The following is a 21019-nucleotide window of genomic DNA, read 5'->3' on the forward strand; positions in this document are numbered from 1 at the left end:
GTAAGCCTAAAAGCTACAATCGATATTTAATGTTTAGATTTAGATTAGATTAGATTTATTGGATTTATATGCCGCCCCTCTCCGCAAACTCGGGGCGGCTCACAACAATAACAAAAAACAGCACAGTACATAATACCAAATCCAATGCCCACCAATCTAATTACAATTTAAAACTAGTAATCTCATAAAAACGGTATATATAAAAAACAGGCAGTCAATCAATCAACAAAACAACATGGGCAAGGGGGAGGTGTTTTAGTTCCCCCATGCCTGACGGCAGAGGTGGGTCTTAAGGAGTTTACGAAAGGCAGGGAGGGTGGGGGCAATCCTAATCTCAGGGGGGAGCTGGTTCCAGAGGGTCGGGGCCCCCACAGAGAAGGCTCTTCCCCTGGGTCCCGCCAGACGACATTGTTTAGTCGACGGGACCCGGAGAAGGCCAACTCTGTGGGACCGAACCGGTCGCTGGGATTCGTGCGACAGGAGGCGGTCCCGAAGATATTCTGGTCCGGTGCCATGAAGGGCTTTATAGGTCATAACCAACACTTTGAATTGTGACCGGAAACTAATCGGCAACCAATGCAGACTGCGGAGTGTTGGAGTGATATGGGCATACTTGGAGAAGCCCATAATTGCTCTCGCAGCTGCATTCTGCACGATCTGAAGTTTCCGAACACTTTTCAAAGGTAGCCCCATGTAGAGAGCGTTACAGTAGTCGAGCCTCGAGGTGATGAGGGCATGAGTGACTGTGAGCAGTGACTCCCGGTCCAAATAGGGCCACAACTGGTGCACCAGGCGAACCTGGGCAAACGCCCCCCTCGCCACAGCTGAAAGGTGTTTTTCTAATGTGAGCTGTGGATCGAGGAGGACCGATGGAATTGTCCTTGGGAGGCAAAACCCACAGCCACTCCGTCTTGTCTGGGTTGAGTTTGAGTTTGTTTATTTTGTTTATTTTAAATGTTTAATAAAGTTAATTTTGATTATTTTTTTTTAAAAAAAACATCATTGGGGAAGATAAATGCAATTTGCCTACGTCAAGGGTGGTTTCCAACGTCAGAGTCAAAAGCGAAAGGAGGATTGAGGAATTATATGAGATTAGACTAAACGATGTCAACAAAACCACAAATAATTTTTTTTGAATTAAGATGTTCCTGATATACAAACGGTAACACAGGGTCCCAAACTGCAGAAGTCAACAGTTGTGTCCTTTATATTAAAACGCAATTTCGATACTCAGAGAAGGGCACATGTATATAAATATAATCAGATATCAATAGGAAATTATTATTATTATCATAATCACATAAAGTATAGTATAAATTTTATTACATGATAAGGAGTATATTACCTGCCCCTCCCTCTCTGGTTTTTACTGTAATATGTTATATATATTATAATAGAATAGAATAGAATTTTATTGGCCAAGTGTGATTAGACACACAAGGAATTTGTCTTGGTGCATATGCTCTCAGCGTACATAAAATAAAATATAGATTTGCCAAGAATCATGTGGTACGACATGATACGATACGTTATATTATATATATTATATGTTCAAAAGTCTGTTTTTCTTTCTTTTTTGTTCACTGCTTCTTTTGTCTACTGCTTGTATAGTGTTACTCAAATAACACACACTAGATCTGAATGAATGAAATATTCTCATTGAATCCTTTGTTCTGTGCAAAGTTGAATGTGCACAACAGCAGGTGAAATAGATTGTCCATCAGTGTTGCTTCCTAAGTGGACAGTTTGATTTCACAGAAGTCTGATTTACTTTGAGTTATAATGTGTTGTTTAAGTGTTCCCTTTATGTCTTTGAGCAGTGTATTAATAAAAAAATTTTTAAAAAGAAAGTTGTGGATTGAAGACAGGCGGGGTTTAAGGCAGTTTTCCAACCTTGGCCCCTTTAAGACGCACGGACTGCAATTCCCAGAATTCCCCAGGCAGCCCTGCTGCCTGGGGAATTCTGGGAGTTGAAGTCTGCATGTTTTAAAGGGGCCACGGTTGTGGATTCTTGATTTAATGGAACAGTGTTCCAGAGTTTTTAACCAAACAACTTGGAATTTTTCTTTGGAAAAATGTTTTATTTTCCCCTTTCAAAAGTAGCGGTGTTGATGCCACCCTTTCAGAAAAAGGTGGCAAGTTAAGCCGGGAAGGAACAGAGTTTGGCTGGAATGGCGCCATAAAATCACTGGCCATTGGCAGGTTTCTCGTGATAAGACGGAGATAACAGGATCCTTTCACAGCAAATTTATGGAACGCTTGGCACAAGACCTGGTCCAGAAACGCTGATACGGACGCAGGAAATTCCCTATTTTATGGCCCGTGTTTTTTTGATTTGGCTCGAGGGTGTATCTGATGACTGTTCACACTTGGCCAACTATTTGGAGTTCAAGGTTGAACTTGGTGCACTCTGAGCTGGGTGGCTTTCTGGGAGACGTTTCATGACCCAGCTACGAGGCATCATCAGTGCTAGAAGGAAGCAGGGTTTGTGAAGGAGGAGGAGGAATAAGAAGAGGATTGTGGGGTCCTTGTTGTTAAGCTTGGTTGTTTGCTTGTAGATGTTTCATGACCCAACTAGATAACATCATCAGAAAGGAAGGAGAGGAAGAGGAGGAGGAGGAAGAAGAGGAAGGGAGGAGGAGGAAGGAAGAAGAGGAAGGAAGGAAGAAGAGGAGGAGGAGGACAGAGAGATTCTTAATGTTCTCTTTGCTTGGTTGTTTCCTTACAGATGTTTCATGATCCAACTAGGTAACATCAGGAAGGAAGGAAGGAGAAGAAGGAAGAAGAGGAAGGAAGGAGGAGGAGGAGGAAGGAAGGAAGGAGGAGGAAGGAAGGAGAAGAGGAGGAAAGAAGGAAGGAAGGAGGAGGAAGGAAGAAGAGGAAGGGAGGAGGAGGAAGGAAGAAGAGGAGAAAGGAAGGAAGGAAGGAAGGAGGAGGAGGAGGAGGAAGGAAGAAGAGGAAGGAAGGATGAGAAGGAAGAGGAAGGGAGGAGGAGGAGGGAAGATGGAGGTGGAAGGAAGAAGAGGAGGAAAGAAGGAATGAGGAAAGAAGGAAGGAGGAGGAGGAAGGAAGAAGAGGAGGAAGGAAGGAAGAAGAGGAGGAAGGAAGGAGGAGGAGGAAGGAAGAAGAGGAAGGAAGGATGAGAAGGAAGAGGAAAGGAGGAGGAGGAAGGAAGGAGGAGGAAGGAAGAAGGATGAGAAGGAAGAGGAAGAAGAGGAGGAAGGAAGGAAGGAAGGAGGAGGAAGGAGGAAGAGGAAGGAGGAGGAAGAAGAAGAGGAAGGAAGGAAGGAGGAGGAAGGAAGGAGGAGGAGGAAGAAGGAGGAGGAAGGATGAGAAGGAAGAGGAAGGAAGGAGGAGGAGGAAGGAAGGAGGAGGAAGGAAGGAAGAAGAGGAAGGAGGAGGAGGAAGGAAGAAGAGGAAGGAGGAGGAGGAAGAGGAGGAGGGTTGGGTCCTTGGTGCTCTCTGAGCTTGCAGAGATTTCATGACCAAACTAGGGAGCAGTGTGGTAGCCTGGAAGTGAAAGAAAGAAACTGGTGCCACCAACCTACAAGGGATAAACTCAGTATTTGAAGTGGCAGAAATGAGCAGGCTAACAAGCAGAATAAAAGAAAAAGAAGACAAGGACTACTATCAAATTTGGGACAAATGGTATAAATGGTTAGATAAAAGGAAGAAAACTTAATAAAATAAGAAGCATAGAGACGATAAATCTGGAGAACTCGTAGAGAAGGTAGAGTATGTATAGATAACAATGGGTGAGAAAAGAGTCATTTAGTAAAGACCATTCTAACAGACAAGGATGTAATGAATTAATTAGAGTATAAAGTATTTAGTAATAATAAATTGAAAAGGAAATATAAAAGAATTATATGAGACCAAATATGAAATGTAAATGGGCTAAACGATATGAATAACTGCTTAAAATTCAATAAGAAATAATTAAGATCAAGATAGTCAAAAGAGAAATAAGATATTTCTCTCTTTTTAATGGTGTTGTTTTGATTTTTGGGATTTTTTGCATTTCGTTTTTTTCTTGTCGCCTTTTATTGACTCGTTTGCTTGTTATTAGTATCGTTTTCATGATTATATATTATGTAAGTTATTTTTGTAAATATGTTACATATGTATCTTTTTTAAAATAATAAAGTTTATTTATTTTTTTAAAAAACTAAGATTTAGAATTGTTGTGTTTGGGCCTGGGCCAGCCGTTGCTCCCACAGATGGGAGAGACGCGGCACAAAGTGAGTGCAAAAGCCTGGCTGACAGCCAGGAGGACGAGGCCATTGGTTTGCAGGATTCAGCAGACAGCCCAGGGGATTTGGCCTGCAGTCCCTCAGACAGTCTTTCGTCCCTGGGTTCTTCTGCAGATCAATATATTGATCTGCGTAGCCGAAGAGCTATGCAAAGGAGGGATCGATTGAAGGATTATTACAAGTCATCAGAGTAGCACCTGGGCTGGGTGTGGTTCTTATACTGAGGGCTGGGTGTGGTTCCCTTAATGAGGGCTAAAGGGATAAAAGGGAACAAAGGCACAAGGCAAACTGTGTTATTTTGTGGTTCCTGCTCTGAAGTTTCTGTTCCGTGCCGTTGGAGTTTTCAACCCAGTTTTTTCAGACACGTGGGAGGTGAAACCTCTGGGACTTGCTGTTTGCTCCAAAGATTCAAAAGGACTCCTGAAACGTCTTTGCTCACTCCAGGTTGTCTTTGTTTGTTTTTTCCTGTGTTTTTGTATGCGGCTGAAGTAAGCCTGCACTATCATTGTTTCTTGACACTAAGGACTGTTTTGAGTAACCCCTTTTTTGTTTATCTAATACAAGTTTGCTGATTAGCAGAGCACGTGTGTGTTTGATTTCTTTTCCTTGGTCTGTTACGCAGTGCCTGAGCCAGTCAGGCAGAACAAGCACCGATGAAAAAAATAAAACGGAGTCTGAAATAATTTTTTTTTGTTTCTTTTCACTTTATTTTGTTGGCTCTGGAAGTCAGAAGTCAGAAAACGCTGGACGGAAACTCCTAATCTTTAGATATCTGCATTTAACACAAAACAAAACGAAAAAACAAAAACAAGATTATCCCTGATCTTGTTATCCTCTATTTCTGCATGCTTTTTCCTTCCTCAAATTTGTGGCGCTTCAGGAAATGTCTCGGGGGATCTTTTGGCCAAAGTCGAGCCATTAAAAGGCTCTCCAGCCCAGGAGATTCCCAGATAAAATGAGACTCGGCGCCCTCTGACATCCGTCCCGTTGCTTTTCTCGCATCCAGAACCTTTCAAAATAAATAGCCCGCTCTCCCCTCTGCTTAAAAGGCCCTGAGATTCCCCAACGAAGTCCATCGTGCGATCCCACCGGTGTCGCCGCCTCCTTAATCTTCCTCTTTCTCCACGTAGGGCTTGGAGCCCACACGGGCCACTTGCCGGGAGAGGTAACGGTCTCGGGCGGACGAGACCGTCGCCTGGTTGCTGCGTTTAGCGAATTTGTTCAGTTTCTCGTCTGGCTTCTCTTGGGTCTCTTTGTTGTCTTCTGAAGGCTTGTCGGTCAATTCGGGGGATTTTTCTGGGCCGGGGAGATTCCCCCCTTGAGTTTGGGGGTCTTCTTGGGTCACGGAGCCCGAGCTGCGTTTCCTCGCGTGCTTCTCGTCTCGGTCTGCATCCCTTCCTCGTCCTTTTTCCCTGTCTCCATCTCGGTCTTTCTCTCTGGACCGATGTTCCTTCTTGTCTCGGCCTCTCTTCTGGTCTCGCTTCTCTTCTTCCTCTTCCTCCTCTTCCTCCTCCTCCCGGTTCTTCCTTCTGTGCCGTTCTTCTCGCCTCCTGTGATGGCTTCGCTCATCCTTTCCGTGTCTCTTCCTTTCGTCACGCCGGTGAGTTTCGTCCCTTCGGCGATCTCGCTTCTCCGGCGGAGGGGAGCGCGGAGGTCTCTCCTCGCTGGGAGATCGGGAGTCCCTCGTTTTTGGCTTCGATGGACAACCCCGGAGGTCTCCGTCGTCTGCCCCAGAAGCCTTCCGCTCACCGCGTCGCTCCAGGATTCCCTCTTCGCCGCCGCTGCTATCGGATCGCGAGTCGCTGTCTGCATCCAGGTTCTCTTCTCCCATTCCGGGAACACAAGTTCCCGTTTCATTTTCCAGACTTTGATGGGAACCTGCTGGCTTCTCGGTGGGGTCTTCTCCTTTGACCCTAAATGTTATTTGGAGACAAAATTTATTTATTATTAATTTATTAATTAATTAGATTTCTGTGCTGCCCTGCTCATACAAGATTGACGGCAGAAAAAGACCTCCTGGTCCATCTAGTCTGCTCTTACCCTATTTCCTGTATTTTATCTGACGATAGATATATGTTTATCCCAGGCAGGTTTAAATTCAGTGATTGTGGATTTACTAACCACGTCTGCTGGAAGTTTGTTCCAAGCCTCTACTACTCTTTCAGTAAAATCATATTTTCTCACGTTGCTTCTGATCTTTCCCCCAACTAACTTCAGATTGTGCCCCCTTGTTCTTGTGTTCACTTTCCTATTAAAACACTTCCCTCCTGAATCTTATTTAACCCTTTAACATACTTAAATGTTTCAATGCCAGTATTCATCCATTTCCTGGTCCTCGAAATCCGTGACCAGCTGAGCTGGACATGGACCACTCACCCACACCCCAAAATGCTGCCTTAACTTAGTTTGTCTATCCTCCCCAAAGTTCATACTGGTTGCATTTCCAATGCAGACACCCTCTGGATCCATACACAGTGGTACCTCTACTTATGAACATAATTCGTTTCGTAACCAAATTCTTCTTCTTTCCTCTAGAGAAGTTTGTAAGACGAAGCAATTTTCCCCATAGGAATCAATGTAAAAGCAAATAATGCGTGCGATTGGGGAAACCACAGGGAGGGTGGAGGCCCTGTTTCTTCCCAGGAGATTCCTAGAGAGGCCCCACAGAGGCTTCTCCCCACCTTTTCCGGCCTTGTTTCCTCCCAGGAGATTCCTAGAGAGGCCCCACAGAGGCTTCTCCCCACCTTTTCCGGCCTTGTTTCCTCCCAGGAGATTCCTAGAGAGGCCCCACAGAGGCTTCTCCCCACCTTTTCCGGCCTTGTTTCCTCCCAGGAGATTCCTAGAGAGGCCCCACGGAGGCTTCTCTCTGCCTTTTCCAGTTACAGTTTTGGAGGCTCGGGTTTGTAAGTGGAAAATGGTTCTTGAGAAGAGGCAAAAAAATCTTGAACACCCGGTTCTTATCTAGAAAAGTAGAGGCGTTCGCTGATAGAGGTACAGTAATCCCTCGCTACTTCGCGGTTCACCTTTTGCGGAGTCGCTATTTCACGGGTTTTCAAAGGAGGCTTAAATCCATTAAATCCATTGAAAATTTTAAATCCATTAAAAATCCATACAATTCTTCTACAGTCCTACTGTCCTGTATTAAAGAAACTGGTAGGACATCATCACATGTAGTTCCAGCTGAGAAACATTATAGATGTTTAAGGCAAAGGGTGGGTTTTAAAAGTCCAAATACTCATTAAATACATAAAAAAATATCCTTCCTCTACTTCACGGAAATTCGTTTTTCACAGGTGGTCTTGGAACGCATCTCCGCGAAAAACGAGGGATCACTGTATATCTCTCTTGGCCGAGAGAACCCTAGAATTCTTAACACCCCCCTTCCAGCCCAAACTTACCCAGCTCCTCGAAGGCTGCAGTGGGGCATCTTCTCTTCGCCCACGGTTTGGTTCAGCAAATGCCGGTAGAAGCCACTCAGGTCCTTCTGCTTGGTGACATCCAAGGAGGCTGAGCAAAGAGAGACGTAGTTTTATGTTAGGTTTTACTCCGGCGCTTCAACGAAGGAAAACTACAGCAGTGTTTCCAAACGTTGGCAACTTGAATATATTTGGACTTCAACTCCCAGAATTCCCCAGCCAGCATTCGCTGGCTGGGGAATTCTGGGAGTTGAAGTCCAAATATATTCAAGTTGCCAAGGTTGGGAAACACTGAACTACAGGGATGGAGGCTGAAGTGTACAATGACCGTTTGCAGGAACTGGGCCTCGCTAATCTAGGGAAGAGAAGGACCAGGGGAGACAGGACACTCTATACACTAATGACTGCATCTCAAACGATCCATCTGTTAAACTACTGAAGTTTGCAGATGATACAACAGTGATCGGACTCATTCGAGACAATGATGAATCCGCATACAGACAGGAAGTTGAACAACTATCCTTGTGGTGTGGCCAGAACAATCTAGAACTGAACACACTCAAAACCGTAGAAATGGTGGTAGACTTTAAGAGAAACCCTTCCACCCTTCCACCTCTCACAATACTAGACAACACAGTATCACCAATAGAGATCTTCAAATTTCTAGGTTCTATCATATCTCAAGAACTAAAATGGTCACCTAACATCAAAAACATCATCAAAAAAGCACAACAAAGAATGTTCTTTCTGCGCCAGCTCAGGAAGCTCAAACTGCCCAAGGAGCTGCTGATCCAGGTCTACAGAGGAATCATTGAGTCTGTCATCTGCACCTCTATAACTGTCTGGTTTGGTGCTGCAACCCAACAAGACCGACACAGACTTCAGAGGAGAATCAGAACTGCAGAACAAAACAATGGCTGCCAACCTGCCTTCCATTGAGGACCTGTAGACTGCACAAGTCAAAAAGAGGGTGGGGAAAATATTTACTGACCCCTCACATCCTGGACACAAATTGTTTCAACTCCCACCCTCAAAACGTCGCTAAAGAGCACTGCACACCAAGACAACTAGACACAAGAACAGTTTTTTTCCGAATGCCATCACTCTACTAAACAAATAAATCCCTCAACACTGTCAGACTTTCTACTAAATCTGCACTTCTCTTCTACTAGTTTTTCTCATCATTCCTATCACCCATTTCCTCCCACTTAGGACTGTATGACTGTAACTTGTTGCTTATATCCTAAGATTTTTATTAATATTGCTTCTTCATTGCTTATTTGACCCCTATGACAATCATTAAGTGTCGTACCACATGATTCTTGACAAATGTATATTTTATTTTATGTACGCTGAGAGCATCTGCACCAAGACAAATTCCTTGTGTGTCCAATCACACTTGGCCAATAAAAAATTCTATTCTATTCTATTGAGGGGCTGCCAGAGAGAGGAGGAAGGGGGTCAGGCTATTCTCCAAAGCACCTGAAGGCCAAAGAAGGAAGAATGGAAGGAAACTGACCAAGGAGAGATTCAACCTGGAAATAAGGAGGAACTTTCTGAAAGTGAGAACACTCAACCCATGGAACAGAAGTGGCCTTCGGAGGTTGTGGGAGCTTCATCCCTGGAGGCTTTCAAGAAGAGATTGGACTGACATTTATCTGAAATGGTGTGGGGCCTGTTGGTACTATGTACATAACTGGTTGGGTTTGGCAATACAGTATATAAAACAAACCAACAATGTATGCTTGCATGTATTGGAACACTATTGCTTTAAGATGTAGTGTTACGGATGGCCCCAAGAGGGAGCTAGAAGCATGATTCTCTCTCTCTCTGACTCTCCGCTATTTCTTCTTCTGGTTTCTGGTAGAAGTTTAGTAATTACAAATAACTCTCATTAAATGCATCATTTCATGAATAAAGCAACTCCGTTTATTTCTCTGCTCTCCTGTATTTTCAACCCATTCCAGACATCACTCGGTCCGTTATCTCTCTCTTAGCCGCATTCCTCACATTCCTTTTCCTGCTTCACTTAGACAAGATTTATTTCCTAACTACATCGCTTTAAAAAAGACAGCAGCACTGACTAAATACAATACAAAATACTTTGGCTTACTTTAGCGTGGTGAAAAGCCCCTCCATATTTCTTTTCAGCAACATTGAAACTCCACCCTTCTTCTCCACTAGCCCCCTGATGTGCCAAATACCTCACTACAACATTTAACCCATTCCTCTCCTTAATATTTATTTAATTAATTTAATTTATTTAATTAATTTAATTAATTTAATTAATTTAATTAATTTAATTGTATTTAATTGTATTTACTTACTTACTTACTTACTTACTTACTTACTTACTTACTTACTTACTTACTACTTACTTACTTACTTACTTACTTACTTACTTATTGGATTTGTATGCCGCCCCTCTCCGGAGACTCGGGGCGGCTAACAGCAATAATAAAACAGCGTATAACAATAATCCAATACTAAAAACAATTAAAAACCCATTATTATAAAAAAACCAAACATACATACAGACATACCATACATAAATTGTAAAGGCCTAGGGGGAAAGAGTATCTCAATTCCCCCATGCCTGGCGGCAGAGGTGGGTTTTAAGAAGCTTACGAAAGGTAAGGAGGGTGGGGGCAGTCCTAATCTCTGGGGGGAGTTGGTTCCAGAGGGCTGGGGCCGCCACAGAGAAGGCTCTTCCCCTGGGTCCCGCCAATATCTTCTTCCAGACCTTTGCTCTCTATGTTTCTGAATCCTTCTGAATTTAGGATTAACCCAACGAGCGTCTGATTCTCCCTCGCTAGATCCTGAACTCATAGCCCCATCCTGTGGCTGGCCTCCCACCTGTTCTACTACCTGTAACCCCTGGCCCCCCGCTACTTCATAAACACTATCTGAACCCGAGTCCTCAATATCTTCATCACCCTCCAACTGATCAGGAGTATGTACAACATTTCTATTATGTTCTCTGTGTCTGCTGTAACTCTGGGGTCAAAGGATGGTTTATGCATTTGTAAGCTGAACAAGTAAGGCTTACAGTATTGTATATGTTCTTGACTAAGATATTTGCCAAAGGAAATAATATTTTATACACTAAATGGATTGTATTTACTGAAATATTACTCGTATCTCTGGGCTATCGTCAGGCATGGGGCAACTGAGATATCTCCCCTGGGCCTATACAATTTATGTATGGTATGCTTGTATGTATGTCTGCTTAATAATGGGTTTTAAAAAATATTTTAAATTGTAAATTATTAGATTTGTCATGAACTGTTTTTATTGTGTTGTGAGCCGCCCCGAGTCTACGGAAAGGGGCGGCATACAAATCTAATAAATAATAATAATAATAATAATAATAATAATAATATCTGCTAGACCCCCCCACCCGCCCCCCTCACCTTCAATGGCCGCCTCCTTCCTCTCCCGCTCCTCCTCCTCGGCTCTCTCCTGCAGCTTCTTCTTGTAGGCAGAGGTGACGAAGGCCATCTTGTCCTGGAAGGCCTCCCCTTCCGCCTCGCGCTCCTTCTGGATCTTCTTCTCCATCCGGCGCTCCTGCTCCTTCTTCCGCAGCTCAGCCGCCTGCAGAATGTTCTGGATGTATTTGGGCTGAAAGACCCCAAAAGGGGAAGGGAGTGAGGAGGGGTGATCGCGGACGAGTCGCCGAGGGAGGGGGAAGGTATCCAACGCGCCTTCCTTTTTTCCCGCACAACAACCCTGCGAGGTGGTTTGGGATGACTCTGGGCTACCCAGCTGGCTTTCATGCCTATGGCAGGACTAGAACTTACTGTTGCCGGGTGATTGGCCCAAATTGGCTTTTGGCAAGGACTAGAACTCCCAGTCTCCTGGTGATTGGCTCAAAGTCATTCAATTGGCTTTCATGCCTAAGGTGGGGCTAGAACTCCCAATCTCCTATATCCTGGGGTCATGTGATCCCTTTTTGCGACCTTCTGACAACCAGTCAATAGGGATGCCAGGTTCACTTAACAACCATGGTTACTGACGTAAATGCAGTGATTCACTTAACAACCAGGGCAAAAAAAGGACATAAAATGGGCAAAACTCACACAACCTTTGTCTCAACTTAGCAACTGATGTTTTGTATTCTGTTGTGGTTGTATGTTAATATTATTATTATTATTATTATTATTATTATTATTATTATTATTATTATTATCGCCAGCACAGCTTTATTATTATTATTATTATTATTATTATTATTATTATTGTTGTTGTTGTTGTTGTTAGCCGCCCCGAGTCTACGGAGAGGGGCGGCATACAAATCCAATAAATGAAATGAAATGGATGAAATATTTATTAGATTTGTATGCTGCCCCTCTCTGGAGACTCGGAGCAGACCTACCTGCAGCAGCAACATTTATTTATTTATTTATTTACTGGATTTGTATGCCGCCCCTCTCCGTAAACTCGGGGCGACTAATAACAGTGGTAAAACAACATGCGACAATCCAATACTAAAACAGCTAAAAACCGTTATTATAAAACCAGTCATACATACAAACATACCATGCATAAATTGTAAAGGCCTAGGGGGAAAGAATATCTCAATTCCCCCATGCCTGACGACAGAGGTGGGTTTTAAGGAGCTTACGAAAGGCAAGGAGGGTGGGGGCTATTCTAATCTCTGGGGGGAGTTGGTTCCCAAGGGCAGGGGCCGCCACAGAGAAGGCTCTTCCCCTGGGCCCCACCAAACAACATTGTTTAGTCGACGGGACCCGGAGAAGATCCACTCTGCGGGACCTAACTGGTCGCTGGTATTCGTGCGGCAGATTCCCTGGAGGAAACTCCATCTTCAGGTTGCTTTACAGGTGCCTCAGGGCCCTTACACAGGTAGTCCTCAACTTATAACAGTTCATTTAGGGACCGTTCAAAGTTAACAACAGCGCTTCAAAAAAGCGAATTACTACCATTTTTCACACTTACGGCCACTTACGATCTCGTGATCACAATTCAAACATTTGGCCTACCAAATGTTCCCATTTACGACACATGTTGTGTCCGGCGGTCACATGACCCCCTTTCGCTAAGCAGAGTCAAAGGGGCAGGGAGGCGGATTCACTTAACAACCGCGTGACTAATTTTTACAACCGCAGGGATTCACGTAAGGACCGTAGCAAGAAACCTAAGATGGGGCAAAATTCTCTTCGCAAATGTTTTCACTGAGCAACAGAAATTTTGGGCTGCGTTGTCGTCATAAGTCAGAGGTGGTTGCTCCTAGCTTGGACCACGCGGTGCCATCGGAACCTCTGTCTTGTTTTTCGGCACTGCACATGGGCAGCACCCACATGGCGCGGGAGGAAGCAAAGCAGCGTCAAGGTCAATTCAAACACACACCTGGTCTAGAGTTGGGAGGGACCTTGCAGGTCATCTAGTCCAGTGTTTCCCAACCTTGGCAACTTGAAGAGATCTGGACTTCAACTCCCAGAATTGGGAACTTAACAAATTGAATTCTGGGAGTTGAAGTCCAGACCTCTTCAAGTTGCCAAGGTTGGGAAACACTGATCTAGTCCAACCCGCCACCCAAGCCTACATCTGCCTCTACCTAGGATTGAACTCACAACCTTCTGATTATGAGCCAAGAGCTCCCCCCCCCCAACAGCCCAAGATGACCACAAGGCCTGGCCAGCTACGGACCTTTTTCTCGGCTTTCCCCGCGAGCGAGCTGGCCTGGCTCTCCTCCTTCTTCTTCTGAATGTCCTCGTAGATGGCGTCGTATTCGTAGACGGTGGAGTCTTCTGCCAGGGCCCTCTGGATCTCCATCTTGGTCTTTGGAGGGAAGCGGGGGAGGAGAATCGGGAGGGGGGAGGGATTAGTTAGCGTCTTCTAGCAGGCTAAACGCAAATACATCCGGTTGGGGTCTCTCAATAGGAAGCATGTCAATTTAATAAATTTAATGGAGAAGAAAGGAAATCAATATGAGCTCAAGACATTATTATTATTATTATTATTATTATTATTATTATTATTTATTAGATTTGTATGCTGCCCTTCTCCATAGATTTGTATGCCAGCATTTTATAAGGGGAGATAAATAGCAGACAGACAGAGGTAGATAGAGGTAGGTAGGTAGGTAGGTAGGTAGGTAGATAGATAGATAGATAGATAGATAGATAGATAGAGGTAGATAGATAGATATAGGTAGAAAGATAGATAGATAGATAGATAGATAGATAGAAAGAAAGATAGATGTAGGTAGAAAGATAGATAGATAGATAGATAGATAGATAGATAGATAGATAGATAGATATAGGTCGATAGAAAGATAGATAGAGATAGCGATAGATAGATGTAGATAGATAGATAGATAGATAGATAGATAGAAAGAAAGATAGATGTAGGTAGAAAGATAGATAGATAGATAGATAGATAGATAGATAGATAGATAGATAGATAGATATAGGTCGATAGAAAGATAGATAGCGATAGCGATAGATAGATGTAGATAGATAGATAGATAGATAGATAGATAGATATAGATAGATGTAGGTAGATTAGATAGAGGTAGGTAGGTAGGTAGATAGATGATAGATAGATAGATAGATAGATAGATAGATAGATAGATATAGGTAGAAAGATAGATAGATAATAGATAGATAGAGATAGAGATAGATAGATAACGATAGACAGACAGACAGACAGAGATAGGTGGGTGGGTGGGTGGACAGATAAATATACAGCATTTTATAAGGTGAGATATGTGGCATATAATGTAATCAATTAAATAGGTGAATAAATATAATCTCCGAGGCTGAAAACTGCAGTTCACAAGGTGTGATGGGCGCTGTATAAATTTAACGAAATATTTTTAGCATTGCAATAAAGGTGGTCCCGTACTTGCAACAGTTCATTTAGTGACTATTCAAAGTTACAACGTCACTGATTCCTATTTATGGGGGCCGCAGTGTAATTGGGGGGGGGGGGGGGTGTCACGCGATCCCTTTTTACAACCGGGTAACTGACGTAACGGCTGCAGTGATTCACTTAACAACCGGGGCCAGAAAGGATCCAAAACAGGGCAAAACTCAAGACGTAATACATGGTCTAGTTTAGCGATGGAAATTTTGTGGCCGCAAACCAAGGACTTCCTGTGTTTTTAGTATCCTTCTCTTTTCTTTTTCTTTTTTCCATCTTGTGTTTTGCACCTTGAAATTCAGGCAGGGAAAGGGACGGCCTTCGCTTGGCTATCCTAAGAAAGTATTTTCCTCTCTTGAGCCGGCTGCTAAATTTAAGCCTCTGCCTTTTGCAATGTGGTGTAAACTGCGAGGAGGATCCATGGCAATCTGCAACGTGCCAAAGGTTACTTGTCCCGTAACAACCTGGGCGCTGCCAAAAAGAAACCCGAGGGGAAAAACAAGACCTGTATAAAAGTAGAACCATCTGTCAAACAAATAAAAGCCATGGAAACTAAAAATGTATTATTATTATTGTGGTTGTGTGTGCGCGCTTTTTTTTAATGGAGCTAAGACAGCCAGTTCCAGGTCGGGTGCCAAGAAGAACAATTGTGTAAAACCTTGGACATAAATCATGTGAAATAGTCCGATAATGAATTCACATCTATTTACACATTTGGCTGGCTGATGCGTTGTTAAGTCATAAAAAAAGGCCTGCGATGAAGAGGCAAAGAGGAGCAAAGCTCACATTAATCTTTAAACATTAGTTTAACAGGAATGGGTCCAACCTTGGCGACTTTAAGACCTGTGGACTTCAATTCCCAGAAAGAGCCGGGGTGGCCCAGTGGTTAGAGTGCAGCCCTGCAGGTTACTTCAGCGGACTGCTAGCTGGAGTTCAGCAGTTCAAATCTCACCACTGGCTCAAGTTTGATTCAGCCTTCCAGCTTTCCCAGGTGGGGAAAAATGAGGACCCAGATTTTTGGGGGCAAGAGGCTGATTCTGTAAACCACTTAGAGGGGGCTGAACTACAGCTAGCAGTTAGCTGAAGTAGCCTGCAGGGCTCCTCGCTCCCTCCCTCCCCTTCTCTGTCTCTTCCTTCCTTCCTTTTCTTCCAGGTCTTAATCTCTTTTCTTTTTTTCTTTTCTTTCCTTCCTCTCTCTCTCTCTCTTTCTCTCTTCCTCCCTCTCTCTCCTTCTCTGTCTGTTTCTTTCTTTCTTTTCTCTCTTTCTCTTTCTCTCTTCCTTCCTTCCTTTCTTCCCTCCCTCCCTTTCCTTCTGTTTCTTTCTTTCTTTCCTCTCTCTCTCTTTCTCTCTTCCTTCCTTCCCTCCCTCTCTGTCTGTTTCTTTTTTCTTTCTTTCTTTCCTCTCTCTCTCTTTCTTTCTTCCTTCCTTTCAATAGCAATCGCACTTATACCCCACTTCCTAGTGCTTTCACAGCCCTCTCTAAGTGGTTTACAGAATTGGCCCCTGGCCCCTGGCCCCCCACAATCTGGGTCCTCATTTAACCCCCCTCGGAAGGATGGAAGGCCAAGTCAACCAGGAGCAGGTGGTGACAGCAACCTTGGGGTTACACCTTCACAATTTGTGACCTTCCCACAAGCAAACTCATGTTGGGTTCACTTAACAACCAGGTGATTCTCTTAGAGACCCCTGCAATAAAAATAAAATAATTAACGGTCTTAACGTTTGAGCCTCCCTCCCTTAGCCTCCTTCATAGAAACATAGAAACATAGAAGACTGACGGCAGAAAAAGACCTCCTGGTCCATCTAGTCTGCCCTTATACTATTTCCTGTGTTTTATATTAGGATGGATCTATGTTTATCCCAGGCATATTTAAATTCAGTGACTGTGGATTTACCAACCACGTCTGCTGGAAGTTTGTTCCAAGGATCTACTACTCTTTCAGTAAAATAATATTTTCTCATGTTGCTTTTGATCTTTCCCCCAACTAACTTCAGATTGTGTCCCCTTCATCACTTAGCAAAGGACAGTCCAGTCCCGACTGCGGTCGTAAAGTCGAGGACCATCATCACACAGTCGCGCAAGGAGCGCAAATACCACATCGACTTACTTGCTTCATGGCTTGCTTTTTCGCGGCTTCCTTCTGAAGGCTTTCGCTGATGGAAGACTGTCGGGAAAGAAAATTAAGGCCAGTTAGTCACTCATTAAAGGACCCGCTGTCTGCAAGGTTTATAGGTCCTTCCATTCCCCCACCCTCCAGCCAGAGCGGAAGAAGCTCCTTGGATGGGGAGTGAAACGTCTTCAAAAGAAAAAAAGGAAAAAGCCCCTGTGCCTCCTGTAAAAAAAAAAACCCTTTTGGGACAACTCAGAGAATGAATATGGGTAGAAAATAACACAGGCCTACCAAAATAATATTTTTTGTAGTCATCGCAGTTGACCTTCTACTTTTCTGAATCATTTTTTTCTTCTGATTTAAAAAATATATCTAGTTTTTCTGTAGCAGGTATAGTTTATTATTTATTTATTATTTATTTTATTTATTTATTGGATTTGTATGCCGACCCTCTCCGCAGACTCTCGGCGGCTAACAACAGTAATAAAAACAGCCTATAACAATCCAATATTAAAACAACTAAAAACATTTATTATAAAACCAAACATACATACATACAAACATACCATGCATAAATTGTAAGGCCTAGGGGGAAAGAATATCTCAATTCCCCCATGCCTGATGGCAAAGGTGGGTTTTAAGAAGCTTACGAAAGGCGAGGAGGTTGGGAGCAATTCTGATCTCTGGGGGGAGTTGGTTCCAGAGGGCCGGGGCCGCCACAGAGAAGGCTCTTCCCCTGGGTCCCACCAAACGACATTGCTTAGTTGACGGGACCCGGAGAAGGCCCACTGGACCTAACTGGTCGCTGGGATTCGTGCGGCAGAAGGCGGTCCCTGAGATAATCTGGTCCGGTGCCATGAAGGGCTTTATAGGTCATAACCAACACTTTGAATTGTGACCAGAAACTGATCGGCAACCAATGCAGACTGCGGAGTGTTGGTGTAACATGGACATATTTGGGGAAGCCCATGATTGTTCTCGCAGCTGCATTCTGCACAATCTGAAGTTTCCGAACACTTTTCAAAGGTAGCCCCATGTAGAGAGCATTACAGTAGTCGAGCCTTGAGGTGATGAGGACATTCGCACCATTACTGAGAGAAAAAAAATGCATTGCTTTCTGGGCGACCCTCGTAATAAACCTCCAGCAATGGAGCAACCACGGTTTCTATAGGCAAATCAACCCATAGATGGTTTGAAGGCCAAACAATCCCAATTTCCTTCCGACGAGCATTGGTTCCCCTCCCTTCCCCCCACATCAGATCTTTTCCGCATGTTCCACCTTGCACGCAGTTGAGTCTCCAAAGGTCCTCGCGGGGTTCAACAGACGCAGCTGCAAAGCCCATTGCTCAACGGGGTTTTTGGAGAGCCCGGAGTCAGCAAAATCCTCTTTTTCGACACCTCTTGAAGGATGGCGGCTATGTGAAAAATGGATTTTTTTTCCTTAAAAAAAAAACAAACGACAACCTGGTTTTGGCAGCCGGTGGAGTTTTCCAGTCCTGCCATGACTCATTCTGAACGCCGGGACGTCATACGAACCCCAAGGAGAAGGTGTCATCGCCGGTTTCGTAACGTTACCAGCTGCTCGTGTTTTGTGCTCGGGTGTCCGATTTACGCACTTGGTCTCGCCACGCAACTCCAAGCGAAGAGGAGGGTTGCTACCTACTGCCGCTAAAAGGACGATGCGCCTGCAGTTCTGTGTCGCCGGCGTGCACGTGGGTGTGCCCCAGTGAGATTTTGCTTCTACGCATACGCAGGAAGCAAAATTTCGTGAGACAACGCGCGCCAGAGATTTTTTAAAAATTCTACGCATGCGCAGAAACATGAAAAACATAAAAGATGGACGGCAGAAAAAGACCTCACGGTCCATCTAGTCTGCCCTTATACTATTTCCTGTATTTTATCTTAGGATGTATCTATGTTTATCCCAGGCATGTTTAAATTCAGTGACTGTGGATTTACCAACCACGTCTGTTGGACGTTTGTTCCAAGCATCTACTACTCTTTCAGTCAAGTAATATTTTCTCACGTTGCTTTTGATCTTTCCCCCAACTAACTTCAGATTGTGTCCCCTTGTTCTTGTGTTCACTTTCCTATTAAAAACACTTCCCTCCTGAACCTTATTGAACCCTTTAACATATTTAAATGTTTCAATCATGTCCCCCCTTTTCCTTCTGTCCTCCAGACTAGACAGATTGAGTTCATGAAGTCTTTCCTGATACCTTTTATGCTTAAGACCTTCCACCATTCTTGTAGCCCGTCTTTGGACCCGTTCAATTTTGTCAATATCTTTTTGTAGGTGAGGTCTCCAGAATTGAACACAGTACTCCAAATGTGGTCTCACCAGCACTCTATACAGCAGGATCACAATCTCCCTCTTCCTGCTTGTTATACCTCTAGCTATGCAGCCAAGCATCCTACTTGCTTTCCCTACCGCCTGACTGCACTGTTCACTCATTTTGAGACTGTCAGAAATCACTACCCCTAAATCCTTTTCTTCTGAAGTTTTTGCTAACATAGAACTGCCAATACAACGAGTCTGTGGAGAGGGGCGGCATACAAATCCAATAAATAAATAAATACTCAGATTGAAAATTCCTTTTCCCCAAGTGCAAAGAATCGCTGAAAAACTCTCTTGTGGGCATCCTCTTGCAAGATTTTTTAAATTTATTTATTTATTTATTTATTAGATTTGTATGCCGCCCCTCTCTGTAGACTCGGGGCGGCTTCCTGCCCATGCGCAGAAGCAAAGAATCGCTGAAATATCTCTCTCATGCGCGTCCTCTCACAAGATTTTCCTTCCTGCCCATGCGCAGAAACGAAAATTGCCGAAATCGCTCTCTTGCGTGCGTCCCCTTGCAAATTTTTGTGAAATCTCGCAGGGGTGCGCCCACGCCAGCAATGCGGGGCTGCGCGTAGCGCTCCATTTTCGCTACCGGTACGCAGTGTGGCCCGTACCGGCTAGCACCCCAATACTGCCCACACCGTGCCTCGTGGTCAAGCTGACATTCACGGGAGGACACTGAGATCTGGGTGGTGTTCCCTGACCTTTTCATCCAGAGCTCTTGGGGTCCCTCCAACCTCACGTCAGTCAACACTTCGGAGAAGAAAGAGCTGGGATGCTCAACCGAGGACGACAACTGCGCAAACCTGGTGACTTGAGATGTTGCAATCAAGAAGCGAGAAAAACTGGTTCTCTGGAAGAAGCGATAGTTGGGGAAAGTTTTCTCCAGGGATGGCTTTTAAGGTTGCTGTCACACATGTGTGCCAGTCGTTCCTGACTCTAGGGGGCGTTGCTCATCTCCGTTTCAAAGACGAAGAGCCAGCGCTGTCCAAAGACACCCCCATGGTCATGCGGCCGGCATGATTCAATGCCAAAAATGCACGTAGCGCTGTTCCCTTCCCCCCAAAGTGGTCCCTATTTTTCTAATTTTCTACTCTAAGAGCCTCAGTGATGAAGTGATTAGAGTGCAGTCCTGCCGGCTACTTCTGCTGATCAGCGGCTGCCAGAGGTTTGGCAGATCGAATCTCAGTAGGTTCAAGGTGGATTCAGCCTTCCCTCCTTCCGAGTTCAGTAAATTGAGGACCCAGATTATTGGGGGCTATGTGCTTACTCTCTGTAAACCATTTAGAGAGGGCTGTGAAAACACTAGGAAGCAGTAGATAAATCTAAATGCTATTGCTATCTATTGATCCATCCATCCATGTCCATCTGTCTGTTTGTCTGTCTGTCTAACCATCCATCATCTACTGTATCTATCCATCCATCCATCCATCTCCATCCATCCAATTCTGTTTGTCTATCTCCATCCATCTACCCATCCATCCATCATCTACCATATCTATCTATTATATCTATCTGAGCCTCGGTGGCACAGTGGTTAAGAATGCAGTACTGCAAGCGATTCTAGGAGCAGGGGTCCTCCCCTCCTAAAGCATCCTGGCTGGGGGATTCTTTCTTTCTTGCGATAGCATTTAGACTTATCTATCGCTTTCTAGTGCTTTTCCAGCCCTCTCTAACTGGTTAACAGACTCAGCCTCTTGCCCCCAACAATTTGGACCCTCATTTGACCCATCTGGAAGGATGGAGGGCTGAGTCAACCTGGAGCCGGGGGTGAGATTTGAACCCCTGGACTACAGCTGGCAGTCAGCAGAAGGAGCCTGCCACACCACCCTGACTCCCTTCCTTCCTCTACTTCTCTGTCTCTTTGTCTGTCTCTCTCCCCCTTCCTTCCTTCCTTCCTTCCTTCCTTCCTCCCGCCCTCTCCTTCTCTGTCTCTTTGCCTTTTTGTCTCTGTGTCTCTTTTCTTTCTTTCTTTCTCTCTATCTCTTTCTTTCTTTCCTTCCTTCCTTCCT

The 21019-nt window shown here is 44.3% G+C and overlaps 1 protein-coding gene across 1 annotated transcript in view; it reads right to left on the reverse strand.

Moving 5' to 3' along the window:
- Positions 1-4936: 4936 nt before the first annotated feature.
- The window catches only part of NSRP1 (nuclear speckle splicing regulatory protein 1), a 40309-nt gene continuing 24226 nt past the window's right edge, over positions 4937-21019 (reverse strand). The window contains exons 3-7 of the mRNA XM_070735465.1: positions 16664-16720; positions 13337-13468; positions 11083-11290; positions 7652-7760; positions 4937-6166 (exon numbers count right to left, since the gene is read on the reverse strand). Coding sequence (XP_070591566.1) covers positions 5359-6166; positions 7652-7760; positions 11083-11290; positions 13337-13468; positions 16664-16720 — 1314 coding nt within the window. The 3' untranslated portion in view covers positions 4937-5358. The remainder of the gene's footprint in view (positions 6167-7651; positions 7761-11082; positions 11291-13336; positions 13469-16663; positions 16721-21019) is intronic.

The sequence above is a fragment of the Erythrolamprus reginae genome, chromosome 1, assembly GCF_031021105.1.
Source record: "Erythrolamprus reginae isolate rEryReg1 chromosome 1, rEryReg1.hap1, whole genome shotgun sequence".
Taxonomy (NCBI): domain Eukaryota; kingdom Metazoa; phylum Chordata; class Lepidosauria; order Squamata; family Dipsadidae; genus Erythrolamprus; species Erythrolamprus reginae.